General features: G+C 41.1%; 1 protein-coding gene and 1 long non-coding RNA gene across 4 annotated transcripts in view; one reads left to right on the top strand and one right to left on the bottom strand.

Moving 5' to 3' along the window:
• Window positions 1–10,249, top strand: part of atad1b (ATPase family AAA domain containing 1b) — a 39,203-nt gene extending 28,954 nt beyond the window's left edge. For all 3 annotated transcript variants that reach the window (XM_041209604.1, XM_041209605.1, XM_041209603.1), the window contains exons 8-10: window positions 2,162–2,212; window positions 5,037–5,173; window positions 7,251–10,249. In XM_041209604.1, coding sequence (XP_041065538.1) covers window positions 2,162–2,212; window positions 5,037–5,173; window positions 7,251–7,371 — 309 coding nt within the window. In that variant the 3' untranslated portion in view covers window positions 7,372–10,249. The remainder of the gene's footprint in view (window positions 1–2,161; window positions 2,213–5,036; window positions 5,174–7,250) is intronic.
• A 1,791-nt stretch (window positions 10,250–12,040) lies between these two features.
• Window positions 12,041–22,086, bottom strand: LOC121289794. Its single transcript, XR_005945651.1, has 3 exons — window positions 21,420–22,086; window positions 17,269–17,308; window positions 12,041–12,993 (listed from the first exon to the last, which is right to left on the bottom strand). It is a non-coding gene; the product is annotated as an uncharacterized LOC121289794 (long non-coding RNA).
• Window positions 22,087–22,769: the final 683 nt, after the last annotated feature.

Below are 22,769 nucleotides of genomic sequence, written 5' to 3'. Positions count from 1 at the left end.
ATTAGCTTGGGACATGATGAATGCTGGCACTTTGGAGACCAAAAACTGATTCAATAATGATCAAAATAAACCCTATATGATTTGACAGGTCATAGTTTTCACATTATAATTGAGGGTTTGCAATATAGGGCAGAAGGAAGATGACGCAGATAAAAACAATTCTGTAAAGCAGATCCAACACCATGCAAAAGGAACACTAGTATTGAGACTTTGAGGAAGGGATGTGAAGTTGAATTCTTGTTGATGATGTTTCTCCCCTGTGCACAGATGGGACATATTGAATATTTGCAGTGAGATTTGCCGCTTCAGCATCAGGAGAGCAAATCAGGAAATTGTGTACTCCTGCCATTTTAATTTTACTGTATGGAAAAATCATGGTGGGTGCACGATATTGTGATGAGTTTGCAAGGTGCTCTGAGATGTGTAGCAGAAAATTTCCTTGCGTTTTTGGGGAAATTTGAAACAGTTATAAGTGAAGGCAAAAGAGAAAGTAGCAGGTTTGTGGTTAGAAACAGACCCTGATCTCTGACCCAAACAGAGGTTAGCAACACCCGACATATCTGGTATACAATCACATTGGGTTATTTTTAAAGGAACATTGAACTCCGATAGCTGCAATAAACCAAGATCCCTTTCCTAAGGGAATGCCAACATAATCTGAATGTTTGATTTTTGGATTGTTTAAGAACTTTTGGAATAAATGGACAACGTGACCTAAAAAAAAATCTAAGCTCTCTGCATTACCAATGCAAGTTGTTTAGATGAGATGTTAATAAATAAGTTTAAACTGCACTCTTTTTAGCTGTTATCATATCCAAGTTATGAAGAGGTACAATCAAAAAGAAATATTAAAACTTTAGCCATGACTTGGATTTGAGATTGAATTTGATTACTGTCGACGATGGATGTGTTATGGGCATACAGGAACAAATAAAAAAAAACTACTGCTTCAAAGCTTCAGGATTTTCATCAAACAAAACTATGCTTACCTCCATATAATAAATTCAGCAATGCCTCTGCATCTCTCCACTATCAAGAGAAATCTACTTCCAGAAATATCAACATCCTGGGGGCTACCATTGACCAGAAACTGAACTGGGCTAGCCATATAAATACTGTGGCTACAAGAGCAGGTCAGAGGGTGGAAATTCTGCAGGGAATAACACATCCTGACTCCCAAACACCTGTCTGCCAACGATGAGGCACAAGTCAGGAGTGTGATGGAATACTCCCCACTTGCCCGGATGAGTTCAACTCCAAAAATACTGAGGAGCTCACACTGTCCAGGACAAAACAGCCTGCTTGATTGGGACCCCATCCACCACCTTCAACATCCATTCCCTCCAACACCGATGTGCAATGGCAGCAGTGTGTACCGTCTACAAGATGCACTGCAGCAACTCACCAAAGCTCCTCCGACAACACCTTCCAAACCTGCAACCTCTACCACCTAGAAGGACAAGAGTAGCAGATGCATGGGAACACCACTTGTTGTTCCCCTCCAAATCACACACCATCCTGACTGTCGCTGGGTCAAAAATCTTAGAACTCCCTCCCTAACAGCACTGTGGGTGTACCTACAATACATGGACTGCAGTGGTTTAGTAAGGCGGTCACTACTACCTAGCAGTGATGCCCACATCCTGTGAAAGAATTAAAAAAATGACACCATTAATAATTAGCGCATGCTTTGCAATCTTTAAGTACTGAAAAGTACGATTAGGCGATGACACCAAATATAAGATGAGTCTTTTGACAGATTGTGACGAGGTTTGTAGGAGGGCATAGGTAGACCAGGATGGGTTGATGGTTGACTGATGCAGAAAAATGTAAAGGAATACATTTTGATAGTAAGGAAAGAGATGATGCCTTAAATGGTAAGAACATTAAATAGTGCAGAGGAACAAGAGATCCTGCAGTGCAAATACACAGGTCCTGAAAGGTGGCAATGCAAGTGGATGAGGCCATCAAAAGGTAAATTTTAGTTTTGAATTTGGCAACATAAAAGTGAGATAATATTGAACTTGTACAAGATTAATAGTGAGCTAAGCTGAACGAAATAGCCTTTTCATGTTCCCGGATAACATTAAACAATAACTTTTTTTATGTTGTATTGTCTTCCAATATTGAGAATTTACTGAATATTGTCTTTATTTCACAGAATATTGAGCAACGTCATTCAATTCTTAATTTAATTCTACGAAACGAAGAGGTATGTTGCTTTAGTTGGAGTGCCAAATGTTTTCCAAATTTTTGTTGTGTTTACCTTCTTTGGTCGTATGCCACATTTATTTTAATCAGTTATGTCTTCTAAGGCCACTTGTGACATTGGTTTAGAAATGTATTATTTATCATCCCAGTTTGTTGTTTAGAAAATAAGCCATGATAGTATAATGATCATGCTATTGGACTAGTAATTCTGAGGCCTGGACTAATAATCTGGAGGCATGAGTTTAAATCTCAAACTACCAGATTGTTTTAAAAACCCACCTAATTAATTTATACCCATTAGAGGAGGAAATCTGCTGTCCTCATCCAGTTCGGCCTGTCTGTGACTCCAGATTTACAGCAATGTGGTTGACTCTTAACTGCCCTCCAGAATGGCCCAGCAAGCCACTCAGTTGAAAGTCAGACCACCTGACATTGACAGGCACAAGATTTGACACAGCAAGACTAATCAACACTACAAAGTCATCCTCGCTATCATCTGGCAACTTGTGCCAAAGTTGAGAGACCTGTCCCACGGACTAGTCAAGCAACAGCCTGACAGTTACGCTTAACAGTTAGTATTTATATAGTGGCTTTCTCTTGAGTGCTTAATGGAGGTAGTACAAAAGAAAATAGGTCAGCAAACAATATATGGAGATATGCGGGCAGATAACTAAAAGCTTGAGTTGGTTTTAAGGAGTATCTTAAAGGCGGAAAGCAAGGATAAAGAGGGGTAGAGGTTTAAGAAGTGAATTTCAAAGCTTAGGGCCTAGGCAGCTGAAGGCACAGCCACCAATTGTGGAACAATTAAAATCAGAAATGCTCAAAAGGCTGGAATTAGAGGAGTGCAAATATCCAAGAGGGTTATAGGGTGGAGGAGATTTGCCTGGATGAATGCAACTGCAACAACACTGAGGAAACTCTATACCTTCCAGGACAAAGGAATCCATTTAATTGACGCCACTTCCACCCCCTTTAGCAGCCACTCTCTCCACCAGTAACACACCATGGTTGCAGTGTGTATATCTACATGAGGCACTGCAGCAACTCTTCAAGGCTTCTTCAGTAGGACCTATACCTGTACAAGGGCAAAAGGCACATGGAGCACCCCCACCAGCAGCATGTTCCCTCCAAGCCACATTCTATCCTAACTTGGAAAAAAATGTCGCTGTTCCTTCATCAAAATCCTGGAGCTCCCTAACCAACAGCACTGTTGGAATACCTTCACTGCAGTGGTTCAACAACGTGGCTCACCATCACCTTCTTGGACAACTGGGTATGGACAGTAAATACCAAGGATGACCACATGCTGTGAATGAATGAACAGAAAATTGAGAGGCCTGGAAATTAAAACTTTACGGCCAGTATCTGATAAAAGTGCAAACCACTGGCTAGTTACTGTTATCTTCAATAACATAGATACATATTGCTGATGTACTGTAAACTGTTCAGTCTGAAATGCTTGGGAATAAGTTTCTTGAGTTTGGAATTTTCCTGGATAATAGAATGACACTAGAATGCCTAACCACAAGCGTGTGAATCGGGAAACACAGATTAATATTTACATTAGGCATAAAACAAGGCAGTAATAAAAATTGTTTTACTTTTCCAAATAATGTATCTTCCATGTTTCCATTGCCAAAGTACTGTACTAAAATGATGCTGAGAGTTGCTTGGGTCTGCTCAAAAAATTTCTTGACAATTGGTGTTTTCAAATAATAGATTTCTGGAGTGGAGCTGTTACTGTATTCAGCAAATGACCTAGGAAAGCTCATGGAATCATTGAGCACGGAGCCTGTGTTGGATGGTGCTCTTTGTCACTGATTTGTGTCCTAGTCTACTCGTTCTGGTATAGGCTGCAGGAGCTCTGAACTTGGATAAAATGTGGAATAATTTCTATTTATTTGTCTCAGTTGAAGTTGAGCACTCCACTGTTAAGAACCTATGGGTATTGATCTATTCTGGTATGGTGGTATTTTTAAAACATTGCTTTACCAAACAAGTACACCTTTTCAGAATTGGTTCACCCCATAATTTTGCAATTATACTTTATTTCTTATAAAATTCTTCTTGCAGGTTTCCCATTTTCCATTCTATTAGCTTCAACTTGACAAAAAGCCAGTTGCCATAATCCCATCTGACAAAACCAGCAAGCAGTTCATCACAGCCCTCTTCGATCTGTATTGAATCCCTGCATTCATTTTTAAATCCTCATACTTGTCTTCAAACCCTACTCCTCAAAATCTTTGACCTCTTCAAGTTTTGCATTGCCTCTTGGCCCTTGCAACCTCAGACTATGCCCTTTTGTGGATCACTAATTGGTCAAGGCCATTACATTCACTCTGACAACAGTCTGGTTGTTTGACATTCCTTGGTAATGATTCTATTTACCACAGAAGAGTTTTTGCCCTTCTTGCCCCTCAGGGTGTTTCACTTTGTCTTCAAGGTTTAGGTTATACAGACAGGCACACACACTCCCTCTCCCTTGCCCCCTCCACTCCTCTCACTCTTCTCTTTCCATATCTTGTCAACTGAGTATTCACATCTGTGACAGTTGTGTAGGCTGACTCCTTTCATTTCCCTTCTCCCTGTGAAAAAGCAGCTTGTAACTACCTGGAATCTCCTTAATGTCCCCAGCTTTGGTTGAAAACTCACTTTAGGAAAATGGTGCACAGGTGCTCTGCCACTCCATATAATGTGCCAATGTGTCTGCAACCAGACTGTCCCTGACCTCCAGTTTAAAAATATATCAATTATTTTCCTAAGCTAATCATTTCAGAAATGAAATTTCAACCCAGTCTAAAGTATATGCTGTTTGTTATTAACAGGTGGACCAACGCTTGAATTTGAGCGAAGTTGCCAAGGAAACTGATGGCTTTTCAGGGAGTGACCTGAAAGAACTCTGTAGAGATGCTGCCATGTTTTGTGTCCGAGATTATGTCCATGGTTCTGATGAGGAGGAAAGGTTTGTATAAATCAGATCTTTTTTAAGGTGCAGTTTTAAGTTTAGTGTCTAAATGGATTTAATTCACAATCTGACAGCCAAATGATATAATTCACCAGCTATACGATGAACGTTGAATGGTCTATATAAGGCAATGGGAACATGGATTACCAGCATTTTTGTTCTGAGCTAATGTACACATCCTGCCAGACATGCTTTTAGCACTGTTAACATCAAGGCCATGAATATAACCACAGTATGAATCGTCAGATTGTGCAAGCAAATAAAACAGGTCTTCCACAGGCTGTGAATCAGTACTTTATTTATTATTTTTAAATATTTTTATTTGACAGTTTTTTTCAACCTTCAAGTGGTGAATGTTCTTTGAAGCTCTTGCACTATGTAATTTCACTAACTTGGAGTACAATTTCTAGCAAAGTTCTAAAACTAATATCAAATCCAGGATTCCTGCAACTGCAATTTGTTTTAATTCCTTTTGTTTAATAAATTGTTGTTTCTTAACGCTGATGACATTGAGAGGTTAATTAGATAAAACCAAAAAACTGCGGATGCTGGAAATCCAAAACAAAAACAGAATTACCTGGAAAAACTCAGCAGGTCTGGCAGCATCGGCGGAGAAGAAAAGAGTTGATGTTTCGAGTCCTCATGACCCTTCAACAGGAGAGGATAATTAGTGCTCATTTCAAAATGACTCTTGACAAGCAACATGGGTTTAAACAGCTTCTGTGTTTGTGACTTTACTTTGGGACATTGAGGTTTTGCAACTTTTATCTTTTTTTTTCTTTCAGTTCTGATTTGTTTTTACTTTTTTGTGTTCTTAGTTTTCCTGTTCTTTTTCTCGCTTGCATGGGCTTTCTTGTTCTATCTGTCTATCTATCTCCCTCTCTCACTGTTACTCAGACTGTGTCATCTCTGGGAGCATGGTTTCTCTCAATTTGTTAGATCCCAGAATGGACAAATTTTCAGCAGGAATATTTTTTTTTGCAAAAATATACTTTATTCATAAATCTTCAAAAACATTTCAAACATTTTAAATCACCATTACAAAAATACAAACAGGTTCAACTTTTACAAACTGAAACACAAGGTGTATCAGAAAAAACAATGAATATTTAAATCATTGGCAGACATACATTTTAATCTGTACAGACTGAGGGGCTCTTTACAGTTCCCAGCCCCCCAGTGCACTGTGGCAGAAAGGTCTTAGGCAGCGACCCTTCCCCATTGCGCCTTTGCGGTGGCTGCCCCAAATTTTCAGCAGGAATATTGGAAACTTCATATCATTCCCGTGTTACTTAATTGTGTAATGCCTCACGCTCTGCAACCAGTTGCTGAGGATGGTCATAAATTTTACATCTTTTGGTTGTGCTGACCTTCCAGCTCAGTTCTAGGGTCTGATGGGCAAGGTTTAAAGTGAGTGAGTGGTGTTTGAAAAACTATGTTGAATTCTCAGCGAAAGTTTTGTTATCTATTTGTTTATCTGTATTAGAGTTGTATGCTTTCATTTAGCATTATTATAATCTGCCACCAATGGTGTGCAAGATGCAAATCTGTAATTTGAAAATTGTTTTTAAAGCGTAATGAAAATAGAGAAATGCCACTGCTTCCCCCACTGGAGCTGCCCTTTATATGATGTTTAATAAACTGTAACTTGTGCAATACCACCCACAAATAACCTGATCCTGTTTCTCCTTTCATTCTGTTAATTGAAACCCAGATACAAGAGATATGAACCGGGGTGGGCCCCCAATCCTCCACTGTTCACTTAGTGACTGGTGGTTGGAATTGTTTGTTTAGCATACAGTTTGAGAACAATCGAAGCCCACAATCAGAAATTAGTTTTATCACAACACAAGTTGTGCTGGAAAACTCGTATCTGAAACAAAGGGCCAAATAGGAACGTGCAGAATTTTGTTCCAGTAAACAGAATTTTCAGTAAAGTTGATCTCATCCCATTTCTTAATAAAACCTTGTTCATAATTTATTCTAGCTGTTCTTAGTACAGATTAAGCAAATGCTCCTTCATTTAATACATTCATATCAACTGTTAATACCATACTTTTGTCTGTTTCAATAGTAATAAGGACAAGATTCGACCCATTAAACAACAGGACCTCCAAAGGGCAATAGCGAAGATGCGAAAGTCTAAAGGAGTTACCATGTTGAATGACTTGCAAGGTCACTTCGGTATAGACTGAGGGTAAATGTACCTGTCAAGTTACCAAGAAGGACAAATTGAGCTGCATTTTTACTGGGTGACTTGGCTGGATGATGGCTATTTCTCTGCTAATTTGTAGAGCTACATTTGGGGGGTGGGGGGGGGAGTTGTTTTACAAATTGTATTTCTGTGAATTTAGTATCACCCTCAACTGTAGTTCTTCGGGTCCACGTTCACAGAAAACTTTATACCGAGCTATTGTGAAATTCCTATTGACTGGGGCTTGTGCAGATATGAATACTAGTATTTTCTGTATATTAGTTCAGATAGTGAATGCATCAGTATCATTGTTTAAGATTTAATATTGGAAGAAAACTACTTGAATGATATAAATATCTGAGGGAAACTCAAGTGGCTTTTTAAGACACAATGAAAGTACTGACTGGTTGCACTGTAATCTGCATCATTTAATAATGAATTAGAGAGCACATAAAAGCTCTAAAAACTGAATAAATAATATGAAGAAACTATTCAAAGCAGTTTCTGACATTTGGTTGAGCCATAGCCATGTTTGTTTTTTAATTTAATTATAAACTAGGATGGTTATGCTTTTTAATGTATTTTTTTATTTTATGGTTCAATGTAAATAAATGTCTGAAGTCTGTCACATATTGTATGTTTTATCTATTCGTTATCATCTCGTTTGATGGAATGGAGGACCCATAAAGAGGTGTTCAAAGATAGTGATTGACTATGTTCGCTATTATTTTTCAAGGATATCTTTAAAAGCTTTGTACATAGCATTTCAAGCCTTTGCATGTAAGCACTATTTCAGAACTGAAAACCATTCACAAGAGCACAGGTGAACACGTTTTTATATATTTATGAAGAGAGGTTCAAAATTTGAATCTTTTTTCATTGCCATAGGAGTAGGTAAGGAGTAACTAATAGAGCTTTTCAAAACAAAACGAAGGATTGAGTCCACCAGTTGGCTGTTTGTGACAAAGGGAACACGGTCACAATTAACATAATAAAGGGGGATGTTTGTAAGAACCTTTTTTAATATGAGAGTCATGAGAACATAGATCATTTTGCCACAGATGACTATTGGGGCAAATAATGTAACAACATTAATATGTACATGAAAAGAATCTTGAACACTTATACGGGATGAGCTGGAAATGTGTTTATAGTAGATAACTCCAGTTCAAGAGCTTGCGCCAGACCAATTGCAATTTCAATTTAAAGTTCACCTCAGTACGTTAAATCGTTTGGATCAGTGTTTAATTGAAATTTTCTTTTGCAGCAGGAAACTTTTCTCTGCCACAGAAATTTTAAAAAAACATTACCAGTTAATGTACTAGTATTTGAAATTTTCTCCCCAGTAATGGTTACAAGTTGCTTGAGGTGAACAGACCCTCACACATCAAATTATCCAGTTTCCCAAGTTACAATTATTTCAACATTTTCAACTTTCAACCCTGATGGGAAGAGATCAACTGACAGTTTTGCTTTAAAATGAACTTAGTTATAAATCATGTAATAGAAACATTGTTAGCCCTTTCAATCTGGCCTATTGTAAGTCTCTATTGAGTCTCTAGAAGGAATGACTGATCTTGTATATTACAGGTTAAAATATATATAGAAAAGATGTAGCTGGGAATGAATTCCAATGAAATAATGAAATTAGTGTTCAGATGGACTTCAAGAACAGTGAGAGACACAAAATAGAAATGTCTGTCTTGTGATTTTAATGAGGTAGGATAAATTCATTTTAAAAGAAGCACCAGCCAATTGTCTCTCTGGTTCGTTCTGTGCTCATTAGCCTGAGGATGGCCAATACAGGTAACTGGCTACAGGAATTTTGCCCACGTCAACTTACTCAATGCTAATGCCCATCATAAATATATCTTTGGTGATTCATATCTCTCTATAGCCGCTCGAAACACAGCCCATTATCTTTTTTCCCCTCATGCAACCCCCTGCAGGATTATGCTATGTAAATACATCTTGGTATTGCTTTCCTAAAAAAAAAATGTGCTTTGTCTTTTTTTTTAATAAGTCTGTCTGAGATAATGTGAGCACGACTGAAAAGCAACATGGCTTCTTGGCCATTCTTCTGTTGGTTTCTAAGGTGCCTAAACTGTCCATCTTTTTGTTTGCCTGATTATGGTAAAGGAAAAGCTTTGCACTTCAGTGGAAAATATAATCCAGAGGTCTTTTAGTGGGTTCCATTTTTATTTTCTGCATCTCTAAAAGGGATTCCATTTAAAAATATGCATATACCATCATAGGGTTTAGAATAACTTGCTATCAGGAGCTGTTAAAACTATCTCTAGATGGTTAATTCAGTAAACAAAAATTGGATAATAATGTATGGTATCTTACTGGTATTTTTGTTTCTAATATGCTATAAGTAAATACATCTGACCCATAGTCTTAGGCTGTGTACAGTGATCTAGCAGTGTAGTACTTTCTGCTGTGAGGTGACAGGAGAGCATAGTTGATATCCCACAGCAGTTTATCATAATTCAGGATTTATTGTCAAACATGAGCTGCATTAGTCCATACAAAGCAGAAAATAATGACCCAGTTTATAGGTGATTCATTCTGCTTGTTGAAACAGTTAGTGGGTTGCAAACACAAGTAAAAGTGTGTGGAAAAGGTGAAAGTGAAAGGTAAATTAGAAAATTGCGGTTTACAAACAAGTCCTGCAATCTTAAAAAAAATCCTTAGCATTGCTATGCAGAGAACATAACCATTCTTGTGAATGTCAACAGGCGCCTACTGTAGAAATTTGTTCTACCTACACCTACAGTGGAAGAATACACAATAAGGATGTTATGTTATGTAACCTTATGTATTATATGGTAATCTGCCAATGTTCTTGGAGAAAAATAAAACATTTGCCTTTTGTAGTTGGCGTGTTCTTTCCTACTTTCTCATTCTGTCTTCCATTGTGTTTTTTGCCTTTCACTTTTTTCATTGTCTATTTGTCTATGAATCTCTACCATCTCTTTTGTTTTCTATATTCCTTCCATGTTTTTAGTGCCTCTCGCATGATCCTTTACCCGCACATTCCATATTTTATGTCTTGCCTTTTTGAAGTCTAGGATATCAAGCAAAAGTCGACAAAGCATATGAAGATACAGGCTCAGAGAGGTTTCTTGGGGAAAGTGCAAGCTTAAGAGAAAACTGAGAATGTAATTGCACCCTGGCAGCAAATGGGAAGTGGCTGGGAGACAGATTGGGATGAGCCTAAGATTGTTGCCTGGTAGAGGCATGGGGAATAATGCATGTTTGAGGGACCCAAGATTTACAGCTTGTAAGCACTGGGGTTCAGCTTTAGGAACATAGGGGTTTTGGGAGAGAAATAAAATGGACTTGCAACACTGAAAAAGGAGAGCATGGAAGGGGCTTGGGTTTATCAGTACTCCCTGCATCAGAAAGTACTGGGTGTATGATACAGTAATAAGGTTAGGAGCCCTCCGGTGAGAGCTAAGGTAGGGGAGCACTGATGGGATCTGGGATTTTACAGTATTTTGGAAGATGAGTCCTTCAGTTTTTGTATTCGAGGGTATGATTGATGGAAAGAAATGATGTGGGTTTGTTTGGTGTTGGGCACGGTGCTGGGGGGTTGACAGTGATGGGTTTGATGGTGTTGGGCACGAGATAAATGAGAAACGACTCATTTATCTGTGCTCGTTAAAAATGGAGTGTCAGTGTATGAGGGATTGTTTTCTATTTTTTTCACCCAGTGTCCTTATTAACCCTGTGTCAAGGTTTTGGAAGCAGATAAATTGCAAATGATTCCTCCTCTGCTCTACCTGATGAATATTTTAACAGGGTCTGAAGGACATTCGATACGAGCTAGGCAGTCACATCTCCCATACTGGAGAATCCCCTGGCCTCTCTGAGTCAAATGACCAGTTGATGTGAAGCTGGGCACATTTTATCCCAGTGCATTTATACCTCTGTCGAGCTGTGTTGCCACTGCCAAACCCCCACCCCTCTCTCAAGATCGTTCCACCCAGCAGAAGGTAACCAATCAGCCCAATGTTGCAAAAGCTAAAGAATTTTCTTAATGCTCATTCATGGGTTGTGGGCATTATTGCCCATCCCTAATTGCTGTTGAGAAGGTGGCTGCCTCCTTGAAGCGCTGCAGTCCATGTGGTGTAGGCTGTTCCAGGATGTTGACCCAGTGACAGTGAAGGACAGCGATATATTTCCAATTCAGGCTGGTGATCTTGCACCCCCGCCCCTAACCTGTATTAACTAGTTCCAGTATTAATATCATTTTCGATTTGTTTTTCATCTAGTTGCATGATGATTTCAGATGTGTTTAAGAAAAATATCAAACTATTTGTGTATTTTTATTACACTTTTTTTTTTGCTTCCTGTGTTTCTTCTGAAGACCAGTGGAAATAGTTGGCCAACTGCATAATTATCAGCCAATGCTGTGTCATGCTGTCTATTGACTAGCAAGCTTTGACTGGGGTCAGCTAGATAATACAGAATTAGATTTACCTGCAACCTAACATGGAACAGCCTTCTAATTACATGACACTGCAGATAGCTTAGGAAAGAGCAGGTGTAACTGCTACAGATGCATTTCAAGGAGCCACGGGACTCAAATGTCTGGTACTAAGACCTTTTGTGAGCATATATATACACCTATCCATGCAAAAGTGATAGGAATTTGACTTGTAGGTACCTCTTTATATAGTAGGCGTTGCTATGAGTTGTTAGAGTATCAATGCGTTATTAAGCATGTAAAATAAGTGAACTTAGTGATTTCAGCATTAGGCGAAGTTTGCTGCTTTGCTGGAGCCCATACGTGCACACGAGAAAACAGAGGAATCACATGATGATGACATGCATGTATGGAAAGCAAGCCTGCTCTGGGTCACATCTTACCCCCTCCAAAAAGAAAAAGATGTACCACCTGTTGAGTTTGTGTGAAATTCTGAAATTTAACTGAAACAAAGCACAATTTCAAGTAGGCGCTCTAACAAATAGTCATTCAACTGACATACAGGCTGACACTGTCTTCCAGTTGTGATGATCGCAATCTAACTACCAGTAGTTTTGGGTGTTGTCATTGTTACTTGTTTTGGACCATGCAGAGGACTGCTGAGGACCTGTGTTTCAGAAAAGTCCTCAACCCAAGGAGTTTTGATTACAGGTGGGTCATCAGCATTAATCAACTGACATTGATTCCTGTGATATGATGAGTCCCTGACTTGCTCGTTGTAACTTCTAGGACCCACCACACTTATACACATTTCAGTATTCCCAACTACTCTAGCCAGAGAATTTAATCCACCCTCTACCAACAGGTTGTATTACTTGAAGTGTTTCACATTCCTTTGCAAGTAATGTTGCTGACGTTGCTTCACACCAAACACACCCAAGTGTCTTCCTCTGTGAAATCAAGGTTGCAGGAGTGTTCTAGAAATAGAGTGTAATGTCTTGCTCCTATGACTCAAATGTCTCTGTGCAAGGCTTACACTTTCACTTGGTGTGTTGCTAGGAACTCTGACTGGAATCCTTGTGTTTCTGAAGTCGATTGACAGGCCTTGATGTCATTTTTAACTTTATGGATATTGAGGTGGTGGTGACATGTGCTTGAATCCCCATGTCTTGGCAAACGCTGCAAATTCTGTGGATACAAATTGTGGAATGTTATTTGTCAACAGGAAATCTTGCAAACATTTCCTTGCATTTCCCAAAACATTATGGCCAGAATTTTCTGTTTGTCGGTCGGGCAGGCAGCGCCCCTCACCTTTGGAAGAGCAGGCCATGGAGCTGGGCAGGAGTCAGGACGGCTGGGGGCGGTGAAGCTGGCATCCAGCGGCCAGCCATTTGAGGTTCACAGTCCCATCCACTCTGTCTGCCCACCATCCAAACCACTGATGGTTGCTGCAATCGTTAATGCTGCAACAATGCTCATTCACATATTGAGACATTCTGACGTGTGGGTCATACAGAGGGGACCCTCGTCCCCTTGAGGAATTGTGTCTCCACCACCTTCCAAAGTCACCTTATCCCATTTGTGACCACTATCACCATGGTCTAACATGCCATTGGATCGCTGCTGCACAGCCAGACATATTTCATCTGAGGGGGTTTGGGACCTCCAGCACCCTTTCAGCCAGTGGGCCCCACATTACTTTGTTCAAAAGGTCCTCAGCACCTCATGACACTCAACTTAGGTGAATGTCACCACCTTACTCATCCCTGCACCAAGGGGAAATGTTGCCTTCTGCCCACCCGGTCTAAGCGCTTTCTTATGGAATGAAGGCCAATAATGTGACCTCTCAATCTCCTGTGATTGATGGCAAATGTCACAACTGTTTGTGATGTTTCCTCAGCCCCGAAACTATCCAGGCCAGCATGCATCCAGATCAGGTACCTCTGCACTCTCCCCACTCCCACGGTTCATAACATGCCATGTGGCACTCCTGAGGCCATCTGACCAGCCTGTCTGCATGTGTGTTTAATGGTTGGGGCATGTCTTGACTCTTTTCCACCCCACCAATGTTCTTCTCCTTAGGGTCAGCAACTTATGAGGCTGGGGGGGAAAGTGATGAAAGGTTGAACTGAATGTACGCTAACTGATGCAATGTCCTTGTTGTTAATTTCAGCATCACCAGAGCGACCCGCAACTCGACCCCGCAGCCCCCAGTCCACACCTGAGGGGCAACATGTGCAACTTGCGGCACATCATTTCAGCCAGCCAGGCAGCAGCGCAGACAGACACACCTCGGTAAGGACTTTACCATCGGCTAATGTTCCGGGTCACTGTGGAGAGGGCACATCACGATGGTTGGAAGAGATGGTAGGGGCAGAGAGTGCCGATGGCGCCAGCAGCCAGAGGGCTGCAGGGGACGAGGCACATGCTGAGTCTAGCATTGATGACGTGCCTCTGGAGTTATCACCAATGCAGCAGCTACAGGACAGGCGGCAGGAAGTGTGTTTGCATCTGGCAGGGTTGCATGAGAGAATGCTTCAGTTGCTCTCTGTGATGGAGGAGTCCAGGCAGAGTGCACGTGAAGGTTTGACCCCCAGGGCAGAGCTACAGACTTCCTCCAATGAGAGATTGGCGACTCTCATAGAGAGGGGCTTCAATCGAATGGAACATTTTATGATTGGGATACGCTCTGACCTGCAAGCCCTCACAGCGGTACTGGCCACGGGTGGTCATTCCCAATGTGGGAGATGTTGTGGACACCAAGCATCGGCACTTGGTGCCCATGCATCAGCGGTGAGCAGGGAGGTCGAAAGGGACCTCATGTTGGCGCAACAGCTGCCTGTCTTCGCTGTGAGTTCCTCTCAGGGTGCTCCGGATGAGAGCAGCAGCTCCTCCGCGCCTCTGCCAGTCAATGTTTCTTCCATTGAGGCTGCGACAACTGGGGAGGGGCCAGTTCAGGAACTGGCCACTCCCTCCCAGCTGGGGCCATCACAGGCTCCACGGGCCAGAGGACGCCTGCCAAGGTCATCGAGGCCAATAGGACAGCAGAGTCAGCAGGCTGTCTCTCAAGCCACTCCGAGTGAAGGGGCGGCACCTAGATGTAGCACCCAAAAACATAAGCATAAGGCACCTTAGGCACTCCACGGGTATGTCACTGGTGATTTTGTGTTGGTCTTAGAATAGGGACCTCTTGGCCCTGCGCCCCTTGTGCCTGTGCCTGGACACCCAAGGTAGCTCCCCTGGAGGCTGATTGTCCTGTCCTGGCCTCCTCCTTATTCTATCCCTCCCTTCCTCCTCAGAGGAGCTGCCTTCAGTGGAGAGGTCAGAACCCATATCCCCAGGCTAAATGAAGGCCTCCAGAAAGCTGCAGGTCCAAGAAAGATGACTGTCTGCAGACTGGTTTCAAAGTACACAAGAAGCTCTTGGAAATCGATGAGAACTGCTAACAATCACACAGGCAACTTTTAAACATTTTCAGCGATTAAAACTTCATGTAAAACATGAACAACCCCTCTGAGTCCACATATCCCGACATTGCATGAGTTTTAATAAATATTCTCCTACCCGCCTGCCTGTTGGGCCCGTGCGCTGACCCAAAGTTCGCACGGTCCCCTCAAAATCCTGGATAATTGGCAAGTTAAGGGCCTTAATGAGCCCTTCAATTAATGGCTGACTAACGCCCCGCTGCTGAGCGCGCCTGCCAGCCGAAATAATGCGATGCCGCACACTGACGTCGGCATGCTCACGCGACGTCAGCGCGCAACATTTTAAGCGCAGACGTGTGGGCTCCGCCACCCGCATGTCAGCCAGAAAATTCTGGCCTATGTGTAGTAATGGAAATAGGGCAGGTTACTTTGTGTAAGATTATCACAGTCATTTTATCCATAAGCAAGGTACAGCCACTTAACTCACAAAGGTCAGCCTTCACCCAGGCCTAGCCACAATCTTGTGCTGAAATAGTGCTTCCTTATTTGGAAAACTCTGATTAGCTGACCCGATATCACACTTTGCAATGTATTGTTTAAGCGCTGTTGACATCCTGAGCTAATAGAGGCTGTTGTGTATTCAACAGATGCAACTTTCTATGTCGATGTATGTTGAATGAGCTACTGATATCATTTTTTTGGTATGTGGGTTGCTGCTCCTTGAATATCAATTTTCTTGGGAGAGTTAGTTCATCTTACAAGTTAAAGTCAGGATGGAGGCATTCAGGTGTCTCTGACTTGATCCTAGGTCAGCCTTGCTGAATGATAATCTGCAGTTTCTTCTGAATTGGTTCGAAGGCTGCAGCAATGATTAAGTTGTTGCCAGCATCTGTCTTCAACCAGTAGTAAATCAGGGCATTCAATTCCTGCTAGCTCACAGGCGTTAACTTCTGTCAGATATGCTTTGCTCAAGGTATTTGCTGGGACCATCTGCTGCCTTTAAAAGATACTTTCAGACAATATTATTGGAGTCTTCCTTTGAAGACTCTGAAATGGTTTCATATCTTCACTAACCATGACACAGCTCTCTTTTATGGAATTCATACTTTTTACCGCAGTGCCAGTGCTCCTGCATCTTTGGGGATTCTTTAGCATTGTCTCGAAGCTTACCTCTCTTGTGTTTTGGAGTTTCCCTGGCTTTAAGTGCTGCACGATACTGATCGTATATGTCAAAAGTATCTTTTTCCTATTGAGCTTATAATCTGCGTCATTGGCAGAACTAAGAGAACTTCATCAGCACCAGCACCAGCTTGATCCTGTCTCCAGTCACAGCCCAGCCTGACCATATGGGCTAGGCTTCATGAGCTTCTTCTCCAATCCTCCACCTGGTACCATGCCCTCAGTGGGCATTGGCAACCATGAACTTCCATTGGATTGGTCCATGATTATGCTTGGCAATGTATTGCAGTGATTTGCCATTGCCTTCTGCAGTATGGCTGATCTGAAAACTCTCCCACTCTTACCGCCTTGTATTGGAAAGATTTACGGGCTGATATTCAATCTGTTTGGCTACATTGGGACACACCTTCCATGGCCATCAAGCATGAAGTGGGACTTGAATCGATAACTTCTGGCCCAGAGGTACAGATGCTACCACTGCACTGCAAGACCTTCATCTTCACCTATTACTAAGAGATATGTCACTACCTGAGTAAGTTTCGAATCCTGTTGAAGCTGTGTCACAAGAATGCAGTTTTCTCAGTCTTATACAAATCTTTTCCACTTTTCTGCAGTATTTGCATTGTGGATTTCGAGAGCCAAAAGGTGGTGTAAGAGAACCTCACAACACCATTGTGTATACGCTTTAGTTTTCATGTAACTTTAAAAATAGTGTTGGCTATTGAGGCATCTACCAAAATAAAGAAAGTTACTTTAAACAATCAGTACCACTGCTACTACCACATGTCAATACCCCTTCAAACATTAGGCATAGTTGTGAATTGTTATTAAGATTTATTAAGCATATAGAGTAACTTACAGTAGTATCAGGAGATCAGAAGTCTTCTGCTTTACTGGACCTTATGCACAGTCGAGAGAGAGAGAATCAGATAATGAATCATGTTATAATGAGTCAGGCACCACACACGTATAAAAATATGCGCTCCCTGTCACAGTAGGTATTGTGACGTTAAATGTTAATTTCACCAATTCTGTCATTTGTAGTCCCAGATGTTCCTCAAGAAGAAAAATAGAGAAAGAGTTTGCTACATTGATTCCATTATTCCCAAGCATCTAGAGTGATTCAGATTCATTTTAGATCTCTGATGTATAAACAATATGATCACTTGTGAAAGATTCAAAATGGATCACATAGAACAACATTTATTATTGAGTTTATAGGGTCCAGTCAAGCTTCAGTGATTTGAAGGACATTTATGCTTCCTTTTCAAAGGGAAATCATTTAATTTCTTGCTGGCTGACTAAAATTATATCTAGTTAGGAAGTTCAGAGCTTTGGTTTGCAAGGGAATTTTAAAATATTGCCCGACATGCTAGCTTAGAAGCCTGAACTGCTTGTCATCCCAACACTTGGTTTTCACTGGTGCATCTGTCCAAAAATAAAGAGGTGACACTTTTAAATCTTTATGCTCACTTATTCCTTCAAATCTAACCCCTTTTCATACAAAAGGTGCAGTTGGCAGCATAGCTTCTCCATAGACTAACCTAGGCTTTGATTCATTGGAGGGCATGTAGTAGTTCACAACAATTTAATTCATTTTTTTGGTGGAGCATAAATTTTTCTTGTCCCCAGTTGAACACTCTGTTCATTGAAGCACATAAAATGTGAAGAAATAATGGTCCAGATTTTTCAATCAAAATTATGCTGTTATTTATGTGCAAGTGGTGCAGCAATGTCAGGCACGGGGCAAATGCATGTTTAGTCTCAAAAAGTCAAAATTTCCTGTCCGAGTTGTGCTGCTTCTTGAAAATGGCATTTTGCTGTCTGCCTCACCATTGAAATGCATTGAATGGTGTGCAGTTACTGTATTTGCACAGTTTATATAAACTAAACTTGCCCCAGAATGTTAAGTATAAGAACACTTCTAACAATGTGATGTGTAAATTACTGCCAAACAAACACTGTGGCATTGAAAATTAACTTTTACAAGTGTGAAGCCTCATTCCTTCTGGTCTTACATTTCAAATTTGACATTTTTACAATTAATTTTTTTGATTAACTTTGCCTGTCTCTTTTTTCCCCTCTCCTAATCCAATCTTTATTTCTCCCTCTTTATGTCTCCCTCTATACCTTCTTTTATTTTTGAATTCCTCCTCTCTAATTTACACCTCCTTCACTGTTAGTTTCACATTTCTTCAATCTGATTGGTTAAGGCGGTACACAGTTGTTTGCCTTGTTCACTCAGGTCCCTCACTGTGATGTTATCAGCTCACATTTTCAACAACTTGTCACACAAAGATAAAACTTAAAAACATAACCTTGCAAAGGCTAATGGAAGATGTTATTAGATACCCTGTTACAGCAGAGTCTGGCCCATTGAAACTAGTTTGAAAAGGAGAGGCAAAATGATCAGAGGACTGGGGAAAACTAAATGGATAGGTATTTCAAAGAGTTGACACAGGCACAATGGGTCAAATGGCCTCTTCCTGTGCTATACGATTCTAAAAAGAGGCATTAATGCCTTTTGCTTTTAGGTATTGCAGCATTCTGGAAATGTAGAATTATGCTTTCTTTAAGTTTGTTGGGGATTTTTATTCCTTCATGGGATGTGGGTGTCACTGGCAAGGCTAGCATTTGTTCCCATCCTTAATTGCTCTTTGGTAAATTTGTTAACAGGAAAATGTAGCAGAGCGGTTTTATTTTAACTTTGTTAAATTGGCACTGGGCCTACATATTTTTAGGCTGTAATAAATTCAATATTTATTAATACTTACTACATGATGTAGGCAACATGCCCTGTTTCTTATACAAACTAATTGACTAAATATAGACCCATAAATATACAAAGAAAATGGCAAACATCTCACATCAACATGAAATGTAAATTGCAAAGCTACAACTGCCTGTAGCAGATGGGTAAACTTGGAATTAAAAGGATGAGGGAGTGTTGTAGACAGCCTGGTTTCCTGCTGAACCATACCCATAATGCTGGATTAATGCCATGGTTCAATCAGAATTGAGGGTAAAAATTGTTCTTCGTTACCATCTAAGGGATAATTTTTGGCATTTTAGAATGCACATCCATGGGTGGCAAAACATAGAATTTAAGTGTTGATGAAACAACAAATGGTGATATAGGAACATGAGTATGCCTATTCTGCCATTTGATGAGATCATAGCTGATTTTAATATCATTCACCCACCTTAGCTCCACATCCATTTATATCTTGGCTAACAAAAATCTATCAATCCCAGCTATAAAATTATTAATTGAGCTAGCAGCAACTGTTTTTTGTGGAAGAAAGTTCCACACTGCTACCAGCCTTTGCATGAAAGTGTGTTTGTTAGTGTTTTTACTGATAACACAAAACTAAGTGGGAATGTGAGTTGTGAGGAGGGTTCAAAGAGGCTTCAAGGAGATTTAGACAGACTAACTAAGTGGACAAGAACATGGCAGATGGAATTTAATGTGGAAAAATACAAAGTCATCTACTTTGTTAAGAAAAACAGGAATGCAGAGTATTTTTTAAATGGGGAGAGATTGGGAAGTGTTGATGTCCAAAGGGACCTCGGTGTCCTTGTTCATAAATCACTGAAAGCTAACACACAGGTGCAGCAAGCAGTTAGGAAGGCCTTTATTGCAAGAATATTTGAGTACAAGAATATAGAAGTTTTGCTGCAATTGTATAGAGGTTTGGTGAGTCTGCACCTGGAGTATTGTGTACAGTTTTGGTCTCCTTACCTAAGGATATACTGGCCATAGAGGAAGTGCAATGAAGGTTTACCAGACTGATCCCTGGGATGACGGGATTGTCCTCTGAGGAGAGATTGAGGAGACTAGGTTTGTATTCTCTAGAGTTTAGAAGAATGAGAGGTGATCTCATTGAAACATACAAAATTCCTGCAGGATTCTCTTGGCATTCTCTACCTCCGAGGAGCTGTGCAGGATCAGTCATGAGCTATACTTAAGGCGAGATTTGATTGATTTCTAGAGATTAAAGATATCAAGGGATATGGGGATAGTGCAGGAAGATGGTGTTGAGGTAGAAGAACAGCCAGGATCTAGTTGACTGGCAGAGCAGGCTCAGGGGGGCTGAAAGGCCTATTCCTGCTCCTATTTCCTACATTCCTATGTTCTAACTTCTCTCTGAGTGACCTGGTTCTGATTTTAAGGTCAGGTCCCCTGCCCTTAGACTGCCCCGAAGATCAATCTCTTTATAAATTCTAAAAACCTCCAAACAAATCACCTCTTAACCTAATCACAAACATAATTTATCTAATCTCATGTCATAATCTAACCTTTGAAGCCCTGGCCTCATTCTGGAGAATCTGCACCACATTTCTTACTTTCTGAGTTATGGTGCCCAGCATTGTACACAATTTTTCCCGTAATGTAACCAGGGCTTCGTATAGTTTCATCAAGCTTCCTCTCATTTATATTCTCACCCTCTGGTTATAAAGGTTAATATCCCATTAGCCTATAGATCATTATTTTAACCAGATTACTACATTTTAGTGATCTGTTCACATGGACTCCATGATGTGCTAAATGCTTCGGTGCCAGTAAAATTGCGAGTTAAAGTCTATTCTCAAACGTGAACAATTTTATTCCTAAATAAGTACGTACCTACAGGGGAGCACTAGTCTATTTCTGTGGCTGCTTTAATGAAGAGGCTGTTCTGTTAACTGAGCCGCAAACGGAAGCATCTTAGAGATGAGATGGTGATTGGCATTGGAGGGCAGCCAGCATATGTGAATATGGGCAAAGCAATGAGCAGAGGTGACTTGGTGGATTTTTGGAAAGGCACCAAGATAGGTGTATGGAATTGGCCAGAAGTAAGCAGTATGTGGAAATGAGGTGCTTCCCCAGCAGGAAGTTTACACAACTCAGGAGTTGTCCTGAGCCGTCACCACAACACTGCCTTATGGTTTAATTAAAGAGCAAATCAATTTAAGTGAGTATACCTTTTTTTGCAAAGTATTTCCTGTTAATATAGAAAGGAAAAATACCTAGGACAGAATTTTCTTCGATGGTTTTCTAAAGAAGTCAATTTTTTCTCTGCTAAATCACTCCGGTGAGATCAGTGCCAAATGCCACCCCGTCAAATGTCCAAAGTAGTCGTTCATTGAGGCTGTATCTTTGGGCTAGCTTGAGGCTGGACTCATAGGCCAGAATTTCATGGCGCTTGAGCGGGCACGGGCTGGACCTGCCCTTGCAAGAAATCGCACGAGAAGAAGTGCTCTTGCACAATGTTATGGTCGGCGAGCGTGTGAAGGAATTGAAAGCATGCCCACTGACAATTAAACGGGCAATTAAGCCCATTAAACATGCAATTGCCCCGAATTTCACGTGCCTGTTTGTTTTTACGCTTGGTGAACGGGCCAATTGGTCCGGCAGTGTTCACATTTTTTCACCGTTCTCGATCCGGCATAATAGGCCTGAATGTGTTTGAGGTTTGATGATTCATGAGTATTGCTGTCAGTTGTTCGTTGCATCATTATAGATAGTTTGGGGCATTTTTTTTGTGAGCTGATATCTCTCCAACAATCCTGGAGCTCCCTGAGGCATCTTCACTGCAGTTGTCAGCCTTCAGCGAGCTCAGGTAATACTGCTCGCTTGCACCCTCGCTTGTGTCGGCACCTGCCCTTCTCCACCAAACACCTGCCCAATGCTGAGCGCATTTCACGCTGGCCGGCAGTTAATTGGCCAGCCAGCATGAAAATGCTGTTGGGAGCCGATGGAGGCAGGAGTGGAATTTCACTTCCGATTCCGGTCCTGCCAGTCACGGTCCCGCGCCAAGCCTAAAATTCAGCCCACTGTGGGATTTCACCAAGAAACACAGGAGAGCTGGCTGTTAACTGAAACAAGCAGATAACAAATTGGATGAAAAAAAATGAAAGGAATTAAAACTTCAAGGTTTGATAGTAGTCAGTTACAGAGCAGTGGGTGGGAGTAGATTTTTTTGCAAAAATATACTTTATTAATAAAATATCTTCAACCACATTCCAAACCATTTCTAAATCACCATTACGAAAGTACAATCAGGTTCAACTTTTACAACGTGTATCACAAGGTGCATCAGTACAAACAATGAATATTACAATCATTTGCAGACATTCATTTTGAGCTGTACAGCCTGAGGGGCTCTACACAGTTCCCAGTCCCTCGGTGCACTGTGGCAGAAAGGTCTTAGGCAGCAACCCTTCCCCATTGTGCCTTTGCGGCAGCTGCTCCAAGCTTTAGTGCGTCCCTCAGCACGTAGTCCTGGACTTTGGAATGTGCCTGTCTGCAACACTCAGTTGGGGACAACTCTTTGCGCTGGAAGACCAACAAGTTTCGGGCAGACCAAAGAGCGTCTT

Source organism: Carcharodon carcharias, chromosome 17 (genome assembly GCF_017639515.1).
Source record: "Carcharodon carcharias isolate sCarCar2 chromosome 17, sCarCar2.pri, whole genome shotgun sequence".
Taxonomy (NCBI): domain Eukaryota; kingdom Metazoa; phylum Chordata; class Chondrichthyes; order Lamniformes; family Lamnidae; genus Carcharodon; species Carcharodon carcharias.
This window is presented reverse-complemented; position numbering and strand designations above follow the sequence as displayed.